At 40.0% G+C, this 18,515-nt stretch overlaps 1 protein-coding gene across 4 annotated transcripts in view; it reads right to left on the minus strand.

Annotated features, from left to right (window-relative positions):
- Positions 1–3,773, minus strand: part of LOC131150835 (E3 ubiquitin ligase PARAQUAT TOLERANCE 3-like) — a 52,445-nt gene extending 48,672 nt beyond the window's left edge. For 2 of the 4 annotated variants that reach the window (XR_009135616.1, XM_058101831.1), the window contains exons 1-2: positions 3,484–3,773; positions 3,089–3,173 (exon numbers count right to left, since the gene is read on the minus strand). Coding sequence is in view for 2 of the 4 variants with exons in the window: in XM_058101831.1 (XP_057957814.1) it covers positions 3,089–3,173; positions 3,484–3,652 (254 nt within the window). In the remaining 2 variants the exon portion in view is untranslated. The remainder of the gene's footprint in view (positions 1–3,088; positions 3,174–3,483) is intronic. The other 2 variants (XR_009135615.1, XM_058101830.1) reach the window with 2 other exon arrangements.
- Between the last annotated feature and the right edge of the window lie 14,742 nt (positions 3,774–18,515).

Raw genomic sequence — 18,515 nt, forward strand, 5'->3', positions numbered from 1 at the left:
ATGCCAAGATGTTGGGTAACCCCTACGGCAACAAGCTAAGCCCTATAGCGCTATCAATTTTGTGTTAGGTCTGAAAAGCCAATAGCAGCTAACAATGTTCTAACATGAACGCGGTGGCAAAAGGGACCAAGTATGATTTTGGAGTAAGGCATCAAATTCTGGCATGGCTTGGCGCTAGAGATGTGAAGGATCGGCCTGAGAATAATATGTGGATTCCACATAGGGGAAGGCAAGGGGCAGCCTAGGATGCTTAGTAGTGTGATTTAACCCTGGGCTTGAGAGAATATTAATTGGAATGGGTAGTGATCATTGAATGAGTGAATGAGGAGGGAAGATATGATTGAGATGGGAAAGAATAAAAACTTATATTGGGGGATTATGTATGGGATAGGGAAGGTGAATGGGGCGAAAAGGGAGAAGATATGGGAGAGAAATTTAAGGGGAAAAGTGAGGCATGAGGAGGGATGGATTAGTAGGGGAGAAATTAGGAAAATATTCAGTGGAGGAAGGAGCATTAAAGAGGGAGAAGTGGATGCAAGCATTAAGATGGCGCCAAGAGATGAATTAGGAAGAGTGAAAGCAGGCGATGAGATGGTTTTTTCCCCTTCTATGGAAATTGGGTTTCATCAAAGATAACACAAGGATAGATTAAGATACATTGATAGGTGGGATGGAAGTGAAGGTAATCCTAGCGCTTGATGTTATACCCAAGAAAAACACACATAAGGTACTATGTGCTCAAGCTTTGAGAATTATATGGCCTAGCATGTAGATAAAACAAGCACCCAAAAACATTAAGAAATTCATAATAAGGAGGGCAGCCATATAATTTTTCGAAAGCTAAGATGCAAGAGAGGATGGACTCGGTAGTCTGTTAATGAGATAAACTGTTAATTGAAAAGCAAATCACAAAATTCAAGTGGCAAAGAGGCACAAGTGAGAAGGGTAAGGCCACTTTCAATCATGTGTCTATGCTCGCATTCTGCAACACCATCTTAAGCATGCGTGTGAAGATAGGAATTTGATGGTCAATACCATGTTGTTTTTGAACTGTAGTTTTGAAATGTTGAAATATATTGAGAACTTCTGTGATTTCATTAAAGATAACCAAATATTTTAGTGCAATCATCAAGAAAATGAACAAAATAACAATAACCATTAAAAAACTCAACATACATTAGAGTGAACAAGAGAAAAAGGAACATTGGACACAATGTATGATATAGAAGGCGGTGACGAAGACTTTTGCCAATTTGACATAAGGAGCACATCTTCATGTGTTTACTACCAAGATGTGGGAGGTGATGATGGTTGATAGTGTAATTGACAAATGTGACGCTAAGTATCAAAATTGGCTCGTTCACATAGGAAGACTAGTGGCACATATGCAAAGGTGAAGTAGCGAGAGGAGAGAATTTGTTGAGGCCTTTCTCAAACTTCCATTGGAGAAAGATTGTTCCACTCTAGTCCTTCACAAAACAAGTACGAGTGTGAAATTCAAGATACGCATTTTTATCTAAAGCAAATTGAGATACAATTGATTTTTGTCATTTGGGGGCATGAAGAACATTCTTAAGAACTAATGTATGTAAATTATAAGGAATAGCAATGTGTCCCACGTGTTGTACGAGTCATATGGTTTCCTGTTGTGACGTTATCACTGCCATGATAGTTTGAATGTACCAAGAGATTATTGAGATCAATAGTAATATAATTGAAACCTCCACTGTCCACATGTCACAATGAATAGTTTACTATTTAAGGTGTAGCAATTTTTGCAAAAAGCTTCTAAGGTTATTTAGCAACGTATACAAGATCAAATCAATGATACACTTAATGGGTGAGTGCCCCATTTTGTCACAGATATGACAGTGTCATTATGGATTGCATGACAAGGCCAGTGGTTTTGAGGATTTATAGACACTCCAATAGTGGTGGATATTGCCTAGTTGTAGTAGTGCCTTATGTTACCATGATTTTGGGATTGCAAGTAGTAGATGGAGAAGTTCAAGCATAATTTTTAGTTGCAACATTGAGGGACAATTCTCAAGTATGAGTATGCTCAAGTAGCATCTCATATGTGATAGCATAGCTATGAAATCATCTAGAAAATTGGGTGAGTTTGATTCAGATCGAGCAGTGCAAGATGCAACGAATGAATCAAAATGTGATCCAAGACCACCAAGGATGCAGATGACAAGCTCCTCTTTACTTACTAGATTCATGGTTACCTCAAGGGTATCCAAAAGATTTTTGTGTCTCACAAATTTTCGCTCAAGAGAACTGGCTGGGTAGGATTGAGAGATTGGATTAGGTGTTTTGGTAAGAGGAAGCCATGGACGCAAGTCTACTTAGCTCCAATACAATGTAAACAAATGGGAAAATTTGCATTGATGGCTTTGATGTATATTTTATACACTTTCATGTAGCTTGGTCAGTGGCTCAGTTGGCTAACCTTTTCTTGAAGGAATCAAAAATACAAATGGAGTAGGAGAGGCTGCAGCATGTAAAGACAAGAAGCAGAGCGGTGCAATAGAAAGGGAGACATGGAGAACTGCCAAGCCATACGGGATCCTTATCTTGCATGGGTAGCTTTTTTGGTACTTCGCTAACAAATGGTATGCAATGAAAGAAATAATCCTTTCCTAAATGCTGATGTCACAGATGAATTGAATCATGTCTATAATAAAGTTCAGCTACACAACTTTGCCTACTTTTTTTGAGGTGCAACATCTAAGTTAAGCATGATTTACTACACTTTATGTATAAAGCAAAAACAAAAACAAAAAAAAAAGGACATATATAAATTCCAAGTAATATGATTAAACACACTTCTGGTTGGAGCCTGGAGGAATTACTCTGTATATTTTAAAAATCACATGCACTAGATCAGTCTACTGATTACATGCATGAATTTATGCAGAATGATCATATATCAACTGGGAAAGTTCCTAATTCTTTTTTAGTTGCATTATTCCCAACTTTGTAGTTCTCAAACTGAATGAACAAAGTAGCCATGAATAAAAAAATATAATTTATCAAAAAAACGCAGAATAATTGCAATAAGATGATTGCTGATAAATCTTACTTAGGCAATGGCGTTGATCCCGCAGGTACCCTCTTGATGATTATGCTCGAACCACTCGGAATTTGAATATTTTCGTCACAATACTCTAATTCATCCAAAAAATTACAACAAAGAGTATAAATTATAAGTTTTTATCTCTACAGATTCTTAGTATATACACCCAATCATGAAAAAATTGAAAGACCAGGTCATTGCACTCGGACTTTAACCCAAAATTATGCAAATTTATCATAAAAACATAAATTAGAGATATTAACCCGTGTGCCCGCGTCTCATTAATTCATGTAAATCATTATGAATTTAAAATTTTTCATATATCAATAAACAGAACCACACAAAAAAAAAAAACAAATAATATCATATTAAACGTCAATATAAGAGAAAAGAAGAAAGACCTCGACCGGTTAGGGCATCAGAGAAGACAAGATCGAAGTCTTGGCAGATGTTGAGGTTCTTGTGGCGGATGATTTTGGACCTGAGATCTCGCACCGAAATGGAGGGTCGACCATCGATGTCGACCGAGTCAAAGTTCATGGAGCTTCTGAATTTGAACCGGACGGCCATAGCAGGATAGAGAGAGGGAGAGAGAGAGAGAACGCGAAACCTAATACGCGATCGTGAAATCGAACTGGAGAGAGGGGGGAGGATGGACGAAGCCACGCGTTGTGTGGCAAAGGGTCAAAAAGACTACAAATGCCGCTTTATTATTATTTTAAAACAATATAATAATAATATCTTATTTGAAAAAATTATTCCCAAAATGACACTAATGTGCTACTTGGTTAAGTAAGTTTTAAACAAATTTTGTTGGATCAAGTAATAGATTTGTTTGAAAAAGTAATAGATTTGTTTGAAAAATTGATCCAATATTTAGGACGGTAAGGTTTTTAAAAAAGTATTAAAAATATCAACATCCCCAAGTTGCATTTAAAAAAACAAAAAAAGGGAGCTGTCAAGTAGCACTAAGGCTACTCGGGGATAGGAGAGAGAGGGGGAAGGGCATGTCAGGGGAATTAAAAGGGCAAAAAAAAAAATGGGGTTATTTAAAATCGTATCTTCAAATATTATAACAAAAAATTATAAGTTTATAAAATAATATTTTCATCCCATAATCAAATATAATAGCATAAAGATTGCTAATCTCAAAGTTACACCAAGGGCACCATGCATGTGCACAATACAATTTCATTATAATGCTAATTAGTTGTAAATAATCTAATATTATGATTAGGCATTCATCTATATGCATGTTAGTCTAAGCAATTGTGTCACTTAACTAGGCTACATGTAATTAAAATTTGGAATTAACAAAATATCTAATTCCGTACAAGTATAGTTAATGTTCAATGTGCCAAATTGTATGTGCGTAGACCATGCAAGCATGCAAAAGCGTTCACACCATAAGTTATGAAATTTAGATCAATACTGTACATCGAACCGTACACGACATTAAAAAGCGCGAACCGTAGCTGACATTAGGAAAAGTGAACCATACATTGAAACGTGCCCAACATTGGGAAGCGTGAACCGCACATCGAACCATATCCGATATCAAGAAACATGCACCTCAGTTTTTACTTTTTAAAATTTGGTGATCAAGTAAAATAAAAAAATATTAAAAATATGTTAAGTAAATAAATAAAATTTTAATTTTACATATCCTTAATATTTGATTTTTTTTTCATTTTTAATCATATTAGAATAATTTTTTATTTTAAATAATATTTTATAAAAAAAATAGTAAAAAATAAATTTATTTTTTCAAAAAATTGTGAATGAGGGAGAATTATTATTTTAAATAAAATTTCTTATTTTATTATTATTGAATTTGATTATGGGATGAAAGTATTATTTTATAAACTTATCATTTTTGTGTTATAATATTTGAACATACAATATTAAATAACCTCCCTTTTTCTTTTTTTTCCCCCTTTTAATTACCCCTCACATGCCCTTCCCCCTCTCTCTCTGAGTTTTTTCCCATTTTATTATTAAAATAAAATAAAATATTAAATAATACTCTATTTGGGAAAAAATTTCCCAAATTGATGCTCACGTAATCTCGCAGCACCAAGCTGCGAGATTTAAAGCTCCAACGAGCGGGAAGGTGACGCGTGGCACAGGGCTGAGCAAATCTCGCAAGACCTAACTGCGAGATTTGCTGCGCATAAGTTACGTGAGCTGACGCGTGGCAAATCTCGCAAGTTGGTCCTGCGAGATTTGTTTCGCCTATTCTTCTGCCCCTTCCTCCTTCAATTTTCTTCGCGTTGTAGAGCAACCAGCACTAGTGCAGCAGAGAGCAGAGGCCGGACGCTACAGATTACCATTGGCGAACGTTGCTGGGTTACCGTTGCTGCTCGTGAACGTTGCTGGTAGGAGTTGCTTGAGGAAGATTATAAAAGGGGGAGATGGGGTTAGGCCTTTGAAACCCTAAGCTTATGATTTTTTGAATTGAAAATACATACTCTTTTATTGTTAAAATTGGAGAAGAATTATTTTCACTATTGATTATTGTGTTTACTACAAGGATTACAAGGGTATATATACATAAGAGAATTGGAAAAAATGGAAAGTAAATATTGTGCTAAAATGGAAAGTGTATATATCTCTAATACTCCCCCTCAAGTTGGAGTATGGAGATCCGTAATGCCCAACTTGCGTGATAAGGTTTTGAAATGTTCATGACCCAAAGTTTTGGTGAAGATATCAGCAAGCTGACTGTGGGTTGGAATATGCTTAGTGAAGAAGAGGTCAGCCCGTAACTTTTCACGAACAATATGACAATCGATTTCTATATGTTTGGTACGTTCGTGGAAAACAGGATTCTGGGCAATGTAAAGAGTCACTTGGTTGTCACAATATAAAAGCATAGGCTGAGAACATGGAACGCCAAGATCATGTAAAAGAGTTTTGAGCCACATAAGTTCACAGGTAGTGGAAGCAAGTGCCCGGCACTCAGCTTCAGTGGAGGAGCGAGAGACAGTAGGTTGTTTCTTAGTGCGCCGAAATTGGATTAGTGCCCAACTAAATGAAAAAACCAGTGGTGGAGCGGCGAGTGAGTGGACAACTAGCCCAATCCGAATCAGAATAAGCTAAGACTTGAAGAGTGTTGGTAGCAGGAAAAACTAAGCCTTGACCTGGAGATGCCTCAATGTATCGAAGAACACGTACAGCAGCATCATAATGCGGTTGTCTGGGCTAGTGCATAAATTGACTGAGAATGTTGACTAGAAATACAAGGTCGAGACGAGTGATGGTGAGATAGATCAAATGTCCAACGAGTCGCCGAAACAAGCTAGGATCAGAGAGGAGAGCACCATTAGTATTATTGAGCTTTAGATTTTGTTCCATGGGAAAGTGGGCAGGACGAGCACCCAGATGACCGCTATCAGTGAGGTTGTCAAGATAATATTTGCGTTGGTTGAGAAAAATGCCAGTGGGAGAGCGAGCAACTTCGATGCCAAGGAAATATTTCAATTTGCCAAGATCCTTGAGTTTGAATTTCTGAGCGAGCATGACTTTGAAAGTGCTAATATCGGAGAGATCATTGTCTGTCATGAGAATGTCATCAACATAAACAAGTATAAGAATAAAAGACCAACCCCGAGAGTGGGTGAAAAGAGAGTGATTGGCTTGAGATTGGGTGAAGCCCGCAGCAAGTAAAACAAAAGATAATTTAGAGAACCAATTGCGAGAAGCTTGCTTGAGGTCATAGAGGGATTTCTGAAGACGACAAACACGAGTCTCCCCCCGTTTGCAATAACCCAGGGGGGGGATCATATAAACCTCATCATCGAGTTCACCATGGAGAAAAGCGTTGTTGACGTCCAATTGAAGGAGATGCCAATTCCGAGCGGCAGCCACTGCAAGAACACGCCTAACAGTAACGAGTTTAACAACAGGAGCAAAAGTATCATAATAACCCAAACCTTCTACCCGAGTGTAGCCCTTGGCCACCAAGTGAGCTTTGTGTTGCTCTATGGATTCATCAGGCTGGAGTTTTGTTTTGAATACCCATTTACAACCAATTGTTTTTTTTTTCAGGTGGAAGGTGTTGAAGAACCCATGTATTATTGGTTTCTAAGGCTTGGATTTCATAAGTCATGGCATCACGCCAATGGGAGTGTAGCACAGCCTGAGAATATAAGGTAGGTTCGGGATGTTGAGACATAACAGAAAGAAAAGTCAAATGTGGAGGGGAGAAACGATGGTAAGATAAAAAAGATGAGAGACAATAAACCGTACCTGAGGGACATCTTGAAACATGTGAAGTCGTGGAGGACTTTGGTAAAGTAGGGCAGATATAATCAGTTAAGTGAGAGGGATGTGTGATAGCTCGTTTAGGCCGTGAAAAGGTGTGTGGGGGGTGGAGGGGAAGGGGGTGAGGGTGGGGGTGGCGGGGAGGGAACCAAGGAAGAAGGAGAGAGAGATGAGGGGCTAGGGTTAGGTGTGGGTGGTGGAGAAGGAAAAGTGTGGGAAAGATGTATATCAGGAATAGGAAAGGGAAGGACTAGGGAAGATGTAGGAGTTGGAGAGATGAGATGATAGGGAAAAACATTTTCTTCAAAAGTGACATCACGGGAGATGAAATTTTTTTTGTTTTCAAGATTGTAGACACGATAAGCCTTATGATGAGTAGGATAACCTAAGAAAACACATCAAAGAGCACGAGGAGAAAATTTATCGTGATGTTGGCGAGCAGTTTGGGCATAGCACAAGCACCCAAACACTAGCAAGTGTGTATACAAGGGGGGTTTCTAAAAAAGAAGTTCATAAGGGAACTTATGATTGAGGCCAGGTGAATGAGTGCGATTAATTAAATAGGTGGCTGTGAGAATGCATTCGCCCCAAAAAGAAACGGGAAGATTGGCTTGAAAACGTAAACACCAAGTCATATTAAGAAGATGACGATGTTTATGTTCGGTAACACCATTTTGTTGTGGTGTATCCATACATGTACGCTCATGAAAAATGCCTTGATCATGAAAAAAAGTTTGAAGTGGGGTGGATAGAAATTCTCAACCATTATCAGTGCATACATGCTTAACAGTGCAATTGAAATGATTTTTTACCATAGCACAAAAAATTTTAAGGCAAGTGAAAGTATCAGATTTCATGCGCATAAGATAGACCCATGTAGTACGTGAGTAGTCATCCACAATTGTTAAAAAGTAATGTGCACCAGAGAGTGAAGCGGTAGGATAACCACCCCATATATCACAATAAATCCGATTAAATCAAAATGTGTTCTTATGTGTATTTAAGGAAAAAGGTAAACGAGTGTGCTTTGCTCTAGCACAAACATCACAAGGCAAAGAAGGAGAAGAAATATTTAAAATTTTCAGCATACATGAAATGGAATGGTGATTGAGACGTTGATGCAAAATAGTAGTGTCAGAAATACGTTGAGAGTGGAAAACTGAGGTGGAGGGGGGTTTATAGTGATAAAGCCCATCCCGTACTTCACACGTTCCAATCAGCCTTCTCGTTGATAGGTCCTGAAAGACACAAAAGGTGGGAAAAAATATGGTAACACAATTGAGATCAGTGATAAGTTTGTTGATGGATAATAAGTTAAAGTTAAATGAAGGCACATAAAGAACATTAGAAAGAGAGAAATTAGGAGAAAATCGCATAGTGTCCATATGAGTTACAGGAACAATGTCACCATTTGGAAGCTTAATGAGACATGGCTGATTGAGAAGCTGAATATTATCAAGAGAAGACAAATTGGAAGTCATGTGATCAGATGCACCAGAATCAACAATCCATTTAGTGTTAGAAAGAGAAGCAGAATGACAAGAGGCGAGGTTACCAACAAAATTGGCAGAGTTGGTGTTCAAGGGTGAAAAAGGTTCCAAGAGTCGACGACATTGTTTGCGGGTGAGACCAGGGATAGCAATCTCATAAGAGGTTGAAGAACCGGTGACAGTATGTGCCGCCATTGAAAAACCATATGCTTCCATGATGTCATATCAGTTCAGATAGTTCAGTTCAGAGGAATCAAACCGCCGAATTGGGTCAAATTCGAGTTTTGCAACAACCAAAAATATAAACCTGCAATTTAATAGTCTTCAAGTGTAAAGAAGCCGAAGGTGCCGTCAGAGTGTTGAGACTACGAAGGCGAGCCAAAACCGGAGATGGTCAATTGAAAAATGTCACTTAAGCTGAGATGGCTGGATAGCCATAAAAATAGAGCGGAGATACTGCCGGAGAAGACTAATGGAGAAGCACTGAGAAGCCGAGAGATATAAAAAAAAAGATAAAATAATTGTCACGACCCGCTCATTTTTCACATTTTTTTTTTTTTAATAATATCAACATCAAACATCACAACTCAGAAGGTCACCATCCACCTGGACCTGTGGGTACCAGGGATATAACAAAACATACAGCAGAAGCCTACGCAGTAAAAAGTATAAAATCATATACATCTCATCATAATGTGCATAATACATACCAGAGTACTACAAACACTATCTCTCAGTATATACATCCCAAAAATAAGTCTAGGGACAGTTCCCACAAAAGTCCTATTCCTACCAAAAGCTTACCCTTCAAAAAGGGCAGATAATCCACACTAAGTCAGCGGGGCTTTTCCTGCTCTCCTATCTGGGGCTCCTGAAAGGTTAATGAAGTTTAGGGGTAAGACACCTCTAAGTAAGGGAAATAAACTAATACTAGTGCGTGACAACATAAGTAATTTGTGTTCAACATATATCATATATAACACATTTAGTACTGTTTCGTCAAATATGGGAAAACATATATAGATATATATATATATATATATATCAACATGGCAGAACATACTGCATTTTCATAACATATCTCAAATCATGTCATAATAATAATAACATAAAAATCATCCTGGTGGGTTAGCTGGCTGTTGTCATGTATTACCCCTACATGACTAGGTTGTGTGGCCCGATGGCGAGACCTGATAATGGTTGGCCGACCATTGCCAAGTCGATAGTCTAGTCTGTAGGTCCGATGGGTCTACCCAGACTGGTCCGTACACCAGGGGCGATAACTAGGGGTGAGCAAACGGTCGGTTCGGCCGAATTCGGGTAATTAACCGAATTAACCGAAAAATTTGGTTAAACAAAAATAGTAACCGAACCGACCGAATTGGCCGTGCAAACCGAACTGGAACCGACCGAATTACCCGAACGGGTAATTCGGTTAACCATTTTAACCGAATTTAACCGATTTTATTTAAAATTGATAATTATACAAAAAAATTAAAAAACAAAATCCAGCTTAATTAAATAACTTATTTATTAATAACAAACCCAAAAAATGCACATAAATATAATAACAAAAGTGGAAGAAGAAGAAGAAGAAGAAGAAGAAGAAGAAGACGAGGAGGAGGAGTTACTGACTTACTGGCTTACTGCCACTGCCCACTGGGGTCCGGCTTTGCACGGCGAGGTCACGGCGAGGTGGTGCACTGGTGGCTGAGACTGAGAGTCCGAGACGCTGTCACGTTGAGGAGTGACTTAGTGAGGACCGAGACGAGAGGCTCCAAGCCTCCAAAGGTGGTCCGAATGTCCGATGACTCCGATGGAGAGGCAGGAGAGGTCCGAGAGGAGAGCTGCGGCGGCGCGGCCTGCGGGACAGATCGGCACTCGGCGGAGCACAGAGAAACCGAGGAACAGAGGACTGAGGAAGCGATGATAAACCCTAACTCTAATCCCCAAATCCCCGATTCCCCACTGTGAGTCTGTGAGAGTGTGAGTCTGTGTGTGTCTGTGCGGCTGTGCGTGTGCGGTGTGCCTCTGTGGAGTGTGGAGTCGTGTACTGTGGAGCCTGATGCTGTGGACTCGTGGAGTGTGGAGTGTGCCAGTGTGGGCTGTGGACCGTGAGTGTGGAGTGAATTAGTGAAACGAGTGAAGGCCGGAGGCCCGGAAGTTGCCGCACGGAGCCTTTTTTTCCCACCAGGCCCAGGCCCCAAGCCCCAAGCAGCCAAGCGGGCCAAGCCCGAGTCACCCACCTGCGGGCCTATTATAAAAATTTCGGTTAATCGGTTAACCGATGTTTTTTTAACCATTAACCGAACCGAACCCGATTAACCGAGATTTTTAAAATTTTTAACCGAACCGACCGAATTGACTTTTTTACTCGAACCGAACCGGCCAATTTCGGGCGGTTAATCCGGTTAATTCGGTTTTAACCGAATTATGCTCACCCCTAGCGATAACAGCACACTCCTCGAACATAACCCATCGACCATCTAATCTCACACCACTCCGTACAGTGGTGTTAACATAGATATCACGATCACGAGGACCATGGACACATAGCAACAGTACCGTGCAAGTGTCAGCCTAAACCAAGCCAACCAGGTTCTGATATCATATACATATACTGAAACCGTGATACATAAATATCTCATATCATTTATTTTCATATCAATCATATCATTTCACATATATACGTGTATCATGAAAATCATCGGCCCGTACACTGGTATTACACATTTTAACATAGCTCGACCCGTACGCTAGCTACACATAGCACAGCCCGTACGCTGGCAAACAGTAATCACATAGCACGGCCCGTACGCTGACAAATCACATCTCCTAGCACAGCCCGTACGCCAGCAATCACAGTCACATAGCACGGCCCGTACGCCGGCAAATCACATAGCACGACCCATATGTCGGTAAATCACATCCATATATATATATATATCTAAAAACATCTCGGCTCGTACGCCAATTTTTCCATCATAAAAACCCATCTCATCCACGTTCCCAAAAAAGAGTATTTCACAACATTTTTACTCATGCCACACAATAGATTTTCCACATATTCAACATACGATAATTTTCACAGTATTTTTGCAAATATAAGACATATATATATATATAATCATATACATTTTCCATAAATCAAATGATAACTATATATATATATATAAACATTTTCCAAAACAATACTAGCTTAGTTTATCCCCTTACCTGATTCCTGGAAAGCCCCTAATAAAATTGCCCTACACCCGCAGGGTTCCTAACTCAACACCCTAAAAATGAAAAATTCTAGAATGACAGTTCAGTATTTCTAAGCATACAATATTTTCCTCAACTGTCAAAAACCCGCATATTGAGTAGAAAGTTTTTACCCAAAAGCATTCAAGTTTAACACCTGAGGGGTTCCCTGACCAACACTCTGAAACTGAAAACCCCCAGTATTAAACTTCAGTATTTTCATGCACACAACATTTCTTCTAACTAGCGCAAGACCAAATATGGCTTAAAAAGCCTTACCTCAACTTTGGGATGATTTCCAACTAGCTTTCTCCCACGATCCGCTCCAACAGATTTGGAGAGAACTCCGCCAGGACGTCGTGGTGACTTCGAATCGTCGATCTGACGACTGGTGGGGCCGGAAACGTAGAGAGAAGGGAGAGAGAACCATAGAGAGAGAGGAGAGAGAGAGCTCGGAGGTAAATGATAAAAAAAATCCAGGATTTCAACTATTTATAGAACAGGAGATTTCGTCGACGAGACCCTGTATTCGTCGATGAAATTCAGGCCGCCTCAGATGCCCTCTCGGTATTTTCTCGTCGACGAAGCCCTGTGTTCGTTGATGAATTTTCTTAAGCCTTCGTCGACGAATACAGGGGATTCGTCGACGAAGCCTTGAAACTCCCCCCTTTTGTTTTTCTCTTCTGAAATGCAATGTCGTCGATGAACGCTCCGCGTTCGTGGACGAAGTCTACGGCTTCCTTCTGTCTCTGGTTTCCATTTCTCTTTCCTTATTATTTAAATTTCATTTTTAAATTCGGGTTGTTACAATAATACTGTTCCCGTGTCTGAGAGATGGTAAGACAGTCGAAGAAAATTAGAGGTCGCCGGAGGAGTTCTCGTGTCTGAGAGATGGCAGGACTCCCGAAGAAGAGGAGAGGTCGTGAAGAAAAATCGGAGAGCCAAGGGAATTTCGCCGGAACGGAGAAAAAATAAGGAAAATCGGAGAACAAGAAGACGACGCCTGAATGAGGAAGGACCAGCGTGTTCGCTGAGGCGCGAAATATGATGACGATGACGTCGCAGAACCTGTGGCCAAAAGGAGGGATTGCTGCCGCCGAGCGAAGGAAGTGCTGCCGCTGAAGGGAAGATTGGGTCTGTCGAACTGAGAAGGAGATCAGGGAGTGCTTGTAACAACCTCAAATTTCTTAATATAAAATGGAACATAATAAATAGAAAAGTTAACCCAAACCCGTGGGTAACGGGGACACCTGTCAATCATAGCGGAAACCTAAGCAGCAGTAAGTATAAAATCTCAATCATCCAACCATAAAACATAATACCAGAGTTTACTATATCATCAAAATACTGTATATATATACAATCTCTAAAAGTTCAAAATGACACTAGGATCATACAACAAAAATCTCCTGATCCTAGTTCAACGCTTACCCTTCTAGTAGGGAAACTCAGCCCACTCAACGGCGGCCTTGACCCGCTAGTCCCTCTGGGTTTCCTGAAAAATTATATACTATTCGGGGGTGAGACACTTCTCAGTAAGGGAAAATAAACTAAATACAGCTGTGTGGTAACATGAACATTTAATGCAACTATACATATACAGTACATTTCATATATCTGTAAACATTCATCATATCGTACTGAATAATCATGTATTTTCATATTTGCTAATAAATCATATCGTACATAAAATTTCTGTTATAACTGATAATACTGAAAACATACTCAGGATGAATAGCTAGTTGATGTCATGTATTACCCCCCCATGACAGGTTGTGTAGCCCAAAGGCGGGACCTGACAATGGCTTCAGATTGTCGAACCGGTGTAAATCCGGCCCGAAATCTAAGAAAGAAGGAGAGGGAGTCGAAGGGAGGAGAGAGAGAGGGAAGAGAATTTGCTTAACTTTGAAGGAAAAATCCTGATTTTTTTATATTTATAGAACTGGATTCATTGACGAGCCACGTCATTCGTCGACGAATCCTTTATAATTTCGTTGACGAAATTCAGTATTCGTCGATGAATTCCCTTATACCTTTATCGACAAATCCCTTGTGTTCGTCGACAAGTACTCTGATAATTTCCTTTCCTCTTTATTATTTAAATTCCATTTTATTCAGGTTGTCACATCCTCCCGTCCTTATAAAATTTCGTCCTTGAAATTTACTATTCACGTAGTTTATCATCCTAGAAGCAAAATGGTCTACTTATTTTATTACTTACCCTCACTTATGGCAGAGGAATATCGTGGTTACATTTCACGTCTTGGGAGATTACATATATCAAGGAAAACTTACCCAAAACTAAAATACCACATACTACCTAAGACATTACATGTACCTGCAAAAGGAAACATTACTTGTTTACTTATATTCCTTTATCACATATGGACTTCTTGGAATAATTGCGGGTATTTCTGTCTGATCTGCTCCTCGAGCTCCTAGAAGTCTCTTCTATCACATGATTCTTCCATAGAACTTTTACCAGAGGAATCTTCTTACTACGTAATTCCTGTTCACTTCTGTTCAGAATCTGCACTGGTACCTCCTCATAGACTAACTAGTTACTAAGTTCTAATTCACCATAGCTGATAATATGAGAAGGGTCTGGGACGTATTTCCTCAACATAGAAACGTGGAATACGTCATGTATCCTGGATAGTGTAGGTGGCAAAGCTAGCCTGTAGGCCATCGGCCCCACTTTTTCTAAAATCTCAAACGAACCGATAAACCTAGGGCTAAGTTTACCCTTCCTACCAAACCTTATAACTCCTTTTAACGGAGCTATCTTCAAAAATACGTGATCACCCACATCAAACTCCAAATTTTTGCAGCGATTCTCGGCATAACTCTTATGTCGGCTTTGAGCTGCACTGATTCTTTCCCTGATAAGCCGGACTTTATCGTACGCCTACTGTACCAGCGCTGGCCCCACAACTCGCCGCTCACCCATCTCATCCCAATACAAAGGAGATCGACATCTCCTACCGTACAAAGCCTCAAATGGTGTCATGCCAATACTGGACTGGTAACTGTTATTATACACGAACTCTACTAGCGGCATGAACTGAGTCTAGCTACCCCCAAAATCTAATATACATACACGAAGCATATCTTCTAGTGTCTGTATTGTTCTCTCAATCAGTTTGTCTGACTGAGGATGGAATGTCGTGCTAAACGATAACTAAGAACCCAGAGCCTTCTGCAAGCTCCTCTAAAATAGTGACGTGAATCGCGAGTCTCGATCTGACACAATAGATACTGGCACCCCATGAGAACGAATTATCTCCTGGACGTAAATCTCCGCTAAACGGCTGAGGGGATAGCTGATCTTGATAGGGAGGAAATGGGTGGTCTTAATCAACTAATCTACTATCACCTAAATTGCATTTTGGCTATGCGATGTCGACGGCAGCCCTAAAACGAAGTCCATGGAAATATGATCCCACTTCCACTTTGAGATAAATAACGGCTGCAACTGGCCTGCCGGCCTCTGGTGCTCATCTTTTACATGTTGGCACGTCAAGCACTGGGTTACATATTCGGCAATCTCCCTCTTCATACCACTCCACCAGAAAAACTCTCGCAGATCCCTGTACATTTTCATACTACCGGGTAGGGGTGAGCAAACGGTCGATTCGGTTAAATTTGGGTAATTAACCGAATTAACCGAAAAATTCGGTTAAATAAAACCATTAACCGAACCGACCGAATTGTCGATGGAAACCGAACCGACCCCGACCGAATTGCCCATTCGGGTAATTCGGTTAACCGATTTTAACCGAAATCATTTAAAATTAATTGTTAGAAATATAATACAATTATAAATTTTTTTTAAAACCAAATCTAACTTAATTAAATACCTTTTTTATTAATTTTATTAATGAAAATAATATTTTACCGTAAAACAAAGAATCGAAATATGTTAATTAAACTCCTTCATGCACTTGCATAAGCAAAATTTATATTCATAAATTATATTTAAAATCTAATTAATTAGTAATTCGGTTAATTCGGTTAACCGAAATTTTTTTACCCTTAACCGAACCGAAACCGATTAACCAAAATTTTGTGGAATTATAACTGAACCGACCGAACCGGGATTTTTACCCGAACCGAACCGACCAATTTCGGCCGGTTAATTCGGTTAATTCGGTTTTCACCGAATTTTGCTCACCCCTACTACCGGGATGAACCGTATACAAAGATTTTATGAGCCTCATCCAAAATAGTCTTCCTAATATCAGCATCAGCAAGAACACATAATCTGGAACTGAACCGCAATGCTCCGTCGTCTGCAATACTGAATTCTTCCCCTTGACCATTCTGCACTCTTTCCATCACCTCCACTAACTCTGGGTCTTCTTTCTAAGCAGCTTTAATTCTTTCTTACAGCATAGGCTGCAACACTAAACTGGCGATACATACTAGAGTATTACTCTCTATCAATTCAATGCCGAGTCTCTCTAGATCCATCATGATCGGGCGTTGGATCTCCATAGCTGCCAACGTTGATTCTCTCGATTTCCTACTCAGTGCATCAGCTACCACATTTGCTTTCCCTTGGTGATAACTGATAGTACAGTCAAAATCTTTAATTAACTCTAACCACCTTCTCTGCCTCATGTTCAATTCCTTCTGCGTGAAGAAATACTTTAAGTTCTTGTGATCAATAAAATCTCGCACTGCTCACCGTACAGATAATGCCTCCAAAATTTCAATGTATGTACCACTGCAGCCAACTCAAGATCATGGGTTGGGTAGTTCTTTTCGTATTCTTTCAATGTCTGGACGCATATGCCACCACCCTACCATGCTGCATCAGTACACAGCCAAGTCCCTTCAAGGACGCATCGCTATAGATTGTATAACCCTCACCCCCAGACAAGATGATCAATACTGGCGCTGTGACTAACCTCTGCTTCAGCTCCTGAAAGCTTTGCTCACAGCTGTCGACCCATTCAAATATGGTATTCTTTCTAGTCAATTGTGTTAGAGGCCCTGATAAAGCTGAGAACCCCTCAACGAAACGACGGTAATATCCTGCTAACCCCAAGAAACTCTTGACCTCTTGAAAATTCCTCGGTCTAGCCCAATTCACTACTGCCTTAATCTTGCTAGGGTCTACAGAAATTCCGTCTCCCGAGATAACATGCCCCAAAAACACAACTCTCTCGAGTCAGAATTCACATTTACTGAATTTTGCATACAACTTCTTCTCCCTAAGCATCTGCAAGACCTGTCTCAAATGTATCTCGTGCTCCTCCTAGCTCCTCGAATAGACCAGTACATCATCAATAAAAACAACCACTAACTAATCTAAATATGGATGAAAAATCCTATTCATCAAATCCATAAATATTGCGGGAGCATTCGTCAGACCAAATGGCATAAGAGGAAACTTGTAATGCCCATACCTAGTCCTAAAGGCCGTCTTCGATACATCTTCTACTCTCACCTTTACTTGATGGTAACCTGACTTGAGATCGATCTTGGAATACACCTGTGTACCATGGAGCCGGTCAAACAAATCATCAATACAGGGTAGAGGATACTTGTTCTTGATTATCACTTTATTAATCTCTTTATAATCTATACACATCCTCATAGACTCGTCCTTCTTCTTGACGAATAGTACTGGAGCTCCTCACGGAGATACACTAGGTCGTATGAAGCCCTTATCAAGAAAATCCTGCAACTGATCTTTCAATTATGTCAACTTTATTGGCACCATTCAGTACGGTGCTTTAGAGATCGGTGCTACACGTGGAAGTAGATCAATAGGATAATCTACTTCACGATCAGGTGGTAGACCTGGTAATTCATCTGGGAACACATCCGTAAATTCTTTTACTACAAGCATATTGATAAGTTTCAATTCATTTTCTGACATTTCCTTTACAAAAGCCACGAATCCTAGACAGCCATTCTGGAGTAGTCTCCTTGCCTGAACAGCTGAGACCATCTAAGGTAAGGATTGCACTCATGATCCTGTAAATCTGAATTCTGGTTTCCCTAGAGGTCTAAATATCATTTCCCTTGCACGACAGTCTATAATAGCAGAATTAGCTGCTAGCCAATCTATGTCAAAAATGATGTCAAACCCGTGCATATCCAACATCACCAGCTCAGCAGATAAAATTCTCCCCTGAATATCAATTGGATAACCACAGAGTACCCTACTACATCTCACCGCTGACCCGGTCGGTGTAGCCACTAACAGTTCAACATCTAATGTTTGCGTTTCAATCCCACACAATTTAACACAACCCAAGGACACAAACGAGTGTGTAGCACAAGAATCGAAAAGTGCAATAACTTTAAATGAAAACATGTTAACTATACCTGTCACCACGTCGCCGGCTGCCTCAGAATCGCCCGACGTCAAAGCGAAAACCCTAGCTGGGGCTATATTCCTTTGCTGGCCTCCACGTGGC

The sequence above is a fragment of the Malania oleifera genome, chromosome 3 (genome assembly GCF_029873635.1).
Source record: "Malania oleifera isolate guangnan ecotype guangnan chromosome 3, ASM2987363v1, whole genome shotgun sequence".
Classification (NCBI taxonomy): domain Eukaryota; kingdom Viridiplantae; phylum Streptophyta; class Magnoliopsida; order Santalales; family Ximeniaceae; genus Malania; species Malania oleifera.